The 6236-nt window shown below is 42.5% G+C and overlaps 2 protein-coding genes across 2 annotated transcripts; one reads left to right on the forward strand and one right to left on the reverse strand.

Moving 5' to 3' along the window:
• Positions 1-631: 631 nt before the first annotated feature.
• LOC146301418 (uncharacterized) lies at positions 632-3847 on the reverse strand. The gene is made up of 2 exons (XM_084667657.1): positions 3037-3847; positions 632-2872 (listed from the first exon to the last, which is right to left on the reverse strand). Exons 1-2 carry the CDS (start codon positions 3500-3502, stop codon positions 1488-1490), a joined length of 1851 nt encoding a protein of 616 aa, XP_084523783.1. The 5' UTR covers positions 3503-3847; the 3' UTR covers positions 632-1487.
• Positions 3848-4696: 849 nt separating this feature from the next.
• Positions 4697-6130, forward strand: LOC146301419 (uncharacterized). The gene is made up of 4 exons (XM_084667685.1): positions 4697-4861; positions 5106-5369; positions 5553-5625; positions 5751-6130. The coding sequence occupies exons 2-4, from the start codon at positions 5109-5111 to the stop codon at positions 5792-5794; spliced, it is 378 nt and encodes a 125-aa protein (XP_084523811.1). The 5' UTR covers positions 4697-4861; positions 5106-5108; the 3' UTR covers positions 5795-6130.
• Positions 6131-6236: the final 106 nt, after the last annotated feature.

Consider the following 6236-nt stretch of genomic DNA (forward strand, 5'->3'; position numbering starts at 1 on the left):
ACACCTGGGGGGTGCACAAGCACAAGGACAGAGAGTAGAAAAGGAAAATAAATTGGAAAAAGGTGCAACTGTGACAATAACACTGCTAATATATCAGGGGTGCATCTGTAATTTCACATTACCTTTAGGTTCAGCACAGTCCGACTCTTATGCATTTGTGGAGGCTGTTCAGGGTGCCCGAACTCCATCGCTAATGTCGGCCTTTTCCGATGGGTCCTCGTCCTCTTTCAAAGGCGGCCTCTGTTTCGGTCTTGACCGATGGTGTTCAGAATGATACCATACAGAATTAGCAGATTCATCTTCTATCTTCAGTTCAGTTGCTTGTTTGTGGTGTCCATATAAGATTTATTTACAGGCCCGCCAATAACAGATATATGCAGGCAGGCCCCTGACTGACATTAGCCTTAATGATACGCACGCTTACCCAGTAAGCTCCCGGGGTGCCCCTGCTGTCTGGGTTGTCCCGGCAACGCATACTTGCCTTAATTTGTTAGATTGAACATCATAAGTGGGAGTTACTTGTCTGTCTTGCAATATTTAGGCCTGTCCTTTTGAAGCTGCTGGGTTTGGGGTTTCAAACTAATTGTTTGATTGAACAGCATGAACCCATTTTGTTTAGGACATCACAATGTAAGTGTAAACATTTGTATTTTATTTTTGTAAACCAGTTAATCAACAGATTGTTGTGACAGATTGTAAAATAGATCACAATACAGACTGTGCTTACATGGTATTTCATCTGACAGTTATATTATTTCAACAGTAATTTTAGCATTGATTGGTCAAGAGCTAAACATGTGGACATAAAATCTAAAATGTGATGTTACATTATTGTACGATTGTCTGAGCTTCATAAACACAATTCAGTGTTCACACTGAACATCATCTTTTTAGAAGCTGGCACTTTGCTTTAAAAACAAACTGCAGTCACTACGGTCCTTCACATGTTGACACACAGTCTTGTGACTTCTTCATGAATGGTTTGGAACTCATGGTATATTACAGCTTTAAAGTCTTGTCTGCAATGGCCGCCTTGCCGCCACTGTACCTGGCATCAATAGAACCCCTAGCCACCATTTTATACTGGCCCCCCCAAAAAACACACAACCCTGTGCAAGGAAAGGTTAAGTTGGAGACTGACTGATTCATCCATAGATATATATATATATATATATATATAACGGCTAAATGTCTCTCTTCAGCGTTGTTTCATACTTATGAATAATTATGTTTTTTTTGTTTTTATTTGAATAGAAGTTATGCAGTGGCATAACGACATCTCTGACGTTGATAACAAACCAAACGGGTTGAAAATTGAGCAAGTTATGGGTATTTTAAAAGTACATGTAGCACCAACCCAATATTATGGGTGAGTGAGTTGACTGTAGCAAGATGGCCGCCTTGTGCGGACCTTCTAGACTCCGCTGTAAGACATCTGGCCTTTATATATATATATATCTATGGATCCCTCAACCTTCCCTTCACACTCAGGTACATTTGGTCAGGTGACCGGTCAGGTGGTGAGAGCGGGCGAAGCGGCGCTGGCAGCGAGGGCAGGCGTACGGCTTCTCCCCCGTGTGAGTGGTCATGTGACCTTTCAGATGGCCCGACAGACGGAACGCCTTCCCACACTCCTGACAGACGTAGGGTCGTGAATCTGAGTGGATCCTCCTGTGCTTGACCAGGTCTCCTGAAGCTGTGTAGCGACGGTGACAGTCGGGACATTCGAAGGGCTTGACCCCGGCATGAATCCTCTTATGCCTGATAAGGTCCCCAGATTGGATGAAGCTTTTGTCACACTGAGTGCATTTGTGAGGTTTCTCACCCGTGTGAATGCGCTGGTGGTTCTTCAGATGCTCACGCCGGATAAACTGTTTGCCGCACTCGGTGCAGTGGTAAGGCCTCTCCCCCGTGTGACTCCGCATGTGTGTTTTCAGCGCTGCAAAGTTGACAGCTTTTAGTCCGCACTCCACACATTGGTGGTTCTTTTCGTTTCTGTGGACTTTCAGGTGAAGTTTCAGGTTGGAGTTGAGAGAGAAGTCTTTCCCGCACAGCGTACAATGAAACGGTTTCTCGTCCGTGTGAGTCCGAAGGTGGTTGGTTAGACCGGTCTTCAGGCCAAACTTTTTCCCACATTCAGGACACGAGTGAGCTTTCTCACCCGAGTGGGTCGTCATGTGGGATCTAAGGTGTCCTTTCCGAGCGAAGGTCTTCCCACACACCTGGCATTTGTGGGGTTTGGCCCCTGTGTGTATCAGCGTGTGTTTGCATAAACCACTGCGGTCTGAAAAACGTTTGCCGCATTCTTTACAGAAGTAGGGTTTCTCACCAGTGTGCGTGCGCATGTGCACAGCCAAACCCTGAGAGCTGCGGACACATTTCCCACAATCTGGGCACTGCACTCCAGTGTCCAAGCGGAGAGGTCTGTCTTCAGACTTACCGTCTTCCGGTTCGTCACACCTGTGAGGCCCTTGTCCCCAGGTAGTCTCAAAGCCCTTCCCACAGTCCGCACAGCTGAGGTGTCCTTCGCGGCTAGTGACGGACATTTTGTGCCAGCGCTTGCAGTGCCTCTCCAGGTTGCCGAGATACTGGAAGCTGCGGGCGCAGGTTGGGCAGGGGTGTGTTCGCCGGGTTGGGACGGAAGGGTGGGCCTTGTGGGCGTGGACAGTGAGTTGTTGGGAGGTATGGAAGGATAGGTTGCAGTGGGGGCAGCTAACTGTGGGCGTGAGGCAGGTTTTGTGGTGTGAGTAACGTCTTTTCAGCATAGCGTGGTATTTCCTCTGGTGGATCCACTTCAGATGTTTCTCCAAGAAGCAATGTTTGGTAAATGACACACCGCATTCTGGACAAGTAAAGAACTGAGCAGAGGAGACTAAGAGGGACAGTTAGAGGGGTGGGGGGTTAGGTATTGAGCGGAATAATTAAAAGAAGAGGAAAAAAGGAACAACATTAAGAAGGCTCTGGTTAAAACAACTTTATACAATGCTAGTCACTGTAATGAAAGGCATGTTATGTGTCGAGTGTGTTCTACCGTACCTCCACTGTCCCCTCCACATATCCCGACATCAACGTCTTCCGCAGCATTCACCTGTTTCTCCTTATCACCATTATCTTCCTTCAGACACAATTCCGTTTCTCTCTTTGCCTCCACCATATCAAACTCAGAATTATAATGGCGTTCATCTTTCAGCTGTAGATTAAAATGGCTAGTGTTTACTTGGTCCGTTTCTGATTTGGATAAATTGGCAGCTGAATCGCTCAATAATTCTTTTGTCAGATTTGACCCACTCTCGCACTCCTCCGCACTTTTGTCGGATGGTTCCCACTCTGTTTGTTCCTCTTTGATATGGATGTTGACGCAAATCCCATCTTTGTTGCCTGTTACACATTCTTCTCCTGCACATTGTTGTTGCTCTGACTCAGTTTTTACCAGTCCTCCATTCTTGCTAGTCCACTTGGCCCGGTTGGGCAGAGATGGCTTATTGACAGATTTTTTCTTCATCTTCTTGGTCGCTAAGGGTACCAATTCAAGCCATTCTCTTTTTCTTCATAAATCCCCCTGGTAAATGACCAGTTCGTAGTCTGCACTCCCCACAAAACGTCTAGCGAACTGTAGCACAATATGTCCAGGGTAAGATTGAGACCTGAGACGAAATCAATGCAAAATGCAAGAAGCTACTTCGGTAGCACCTTGATGTAGCTAGCATGATACTCAAAGAACACGTATCGTGTAAATATAGTATATTGTAGTTATAGCTATATATATATATATATATATATATATATATAGCTATAGTTATAGCTATATATATATAGCTATAATAGCACAACAGTACTGAAGCCACGACAGATGTTTACCCGGGGCGTAGCACTTCCTGATTCTGTAAAGGAAATTTAACCAATCAGAGAATGATGACAATATTTTAAAACCGGCGATTGGTTTGTGTCCGTGGTAGCTTCAGATAGACGCTGCAGCTGACTTTCCAGTTGCTGCTGAAGTTGCTTGGGTAGTAAACGCATGTGGTGATGGATAATAGGCCTACTAAACCACAGAAATATATCCATGATTTTTTGCATCCAATGTTGCTATTATTTCTAGTGATGTTACATTCACCCAATGTTGCTCTTATTTCTAGTTATGTTACATTTGGATGCTCGGTATCATCTTTGAGCATAATACATCTCGTATTACACATAAACAATGTGTAATACGAGTATTTATTTTTGGCAGCAGCCTAGGCTATAGAATACAATAGTCGATCGAACTGTAAGCCATACGGAAATCTGTTTGAACGGACTTTAGTTGCACAAGTAGACTATATGTTCTAACACATTTTCCTCTGGATTCCATCCATCTATTTATGGCATCTTAGATAAGACTCTTCCTTTGAATTATTTGAGGGAACTAGTCGATCTCCAAAATAATAAATACCCAGATCTTAATTGCAAAGTCGGTCATTTGACAAAAGTCCCCACATATGTTTCAGTTGTACATGCACAAGAAGACATCGGAAAATGCCATAGGTTTTTAATAAGACACTATTTGAGAGAAGACTCACAAGTTTGAGCACATTCTGTATAATTAACGTTTATTTATTTTATTTTTTACTATTATTATATGGAATTTTGAGACCCTTGTTGCAAGTCAACATTTTGATGTTTTCCATAATGTTGTGTTACCATAGAAATAGGAAAAAACAGTCCATTGCAGAAAGAAAGGATTGTTCAGCATTTCAGCAGTGCACATTATAGTTTTACTTTGACACGTTGAAGTCCACTCGTTTAACTAGAAAGAAATAACACGGAACAAAATTAAACTAATAGATATTGATCATTGGATCTTGAGTATACATCTTTTGAGGTAGGCTCACATAGTGAAGTTAAATATACCCTATGAGATTCCTTCTGTATCAGTTAAGAAAGCAATTTAATTAACTGAAAAATTAAAATGACGAATTAATTAACCCGTAAAGGTAAAATAATGCCAACACGTTTAATAAATCTGTCCGGTTTTAGAACAGGGCAGGTTAGAGAATGATAACATAATCTTACAAACTAATAAATTGTTATTGAATTAAGTGTAATGTCTGTTTTTCGGCTGGTAGGAGATGGATGATACCTCTCTCATCGAAGAAAGAGGAGTTGTGAGGAGGGAGAAAGATGAAACATTTCTGAAGCAGAAAGCAGCTCTGGTACGGTCTAAAGAGGAAGAGGTTCTTCGCAGGACCATAACCGGAATAAAAAACAAGATCAGGATGAAGATGAACCTTCTCCAGTACCCGGACCTCCAGCAGGAGATTAAGACTGTACTGATGAAGGAAATAGAGGAGCTGCAGAGCGAGTGCAAGAATGCAGGGTTTTCTAACTCGGTGAGCATGATAATCAAAAGGAATCAGAAATTGTTATTTATTTTTGGTTCTAGTAAGATGCTTAATGCTCGTTAGATAACTGCTCATCCTGGCTTTTAAATAGTCCAATCTCCTGACTTGCTCAACTTTTATTGTGACTGCAAGGACTCATTTTCAACTATGTTCTGTCTTTTTCATATGCAGTTGGTCCTAACGCTGACCCCAACACTGACCCCAGAACCAGGTACTGGAGGAGTGGAAGAGGAGAGCTACAGTGGTGAGCACCTTCTCAGCTACCAGGAAGCTACATGCACAAGTTTTACTACGTACACACTTCTCAGATACCAGGAAGCTGTGTGTAGAACATGCAGATAAAGTGTTAATGCATGGGTTTTTCCACAGTGGGTGGACAACAGGAGGAAAGGAAACAGAAAAAGGGGGGGTAAGAGGATTCCTCCGGAAGCTCTTCACCTGCCGCTCTGTCTCAGAAGAGGAGGACTAGATTCCTTGCATCGACTGATTTGGAAACTGCACATACTGCAGATAGTCTTGCCGCATATTCATTTTAAAACATTTTCATGAATCTCATTAACATTAGCTTTTATTCTCTGATCGTGAATAGTAAGTTCAAAATAAAAATATTTTAGTAACAGTGAGAACTGTTCACGAGTCCAGCTAAAGATATTCATCAGACCATATTATGTAGTCTAAAACAACTGAGGACATAGTGACTGTAAAATATATTTTTTGGCTGGTAAATAATTGTTTTACAATCATATTTACACTGTGAATTTGAAAAAAGGATTTCACCTTTCACCTCTACATCCCACTAAGGTGAGGTAGAGTGAATAAGCAGCCTTCTGTCCCATTACACTGAAGGGTCTAAGA

Source organism: Hypomesus nipponensis, chromosome 2 (genome assembly GCF_054491055.1).
Source record: "Hypomesus nipponensis isolate SF chromosome 2, ASM5449105v1, whole genome shotgun sequence".
Classification (NCBI taxonomy): domain Eukaryota; kingdom Metazoa; phylum Chordata; class Actinopteri; order Osmeriformes; family Osmeridae; genus Hypomesus; species Hypomesus nipponensis.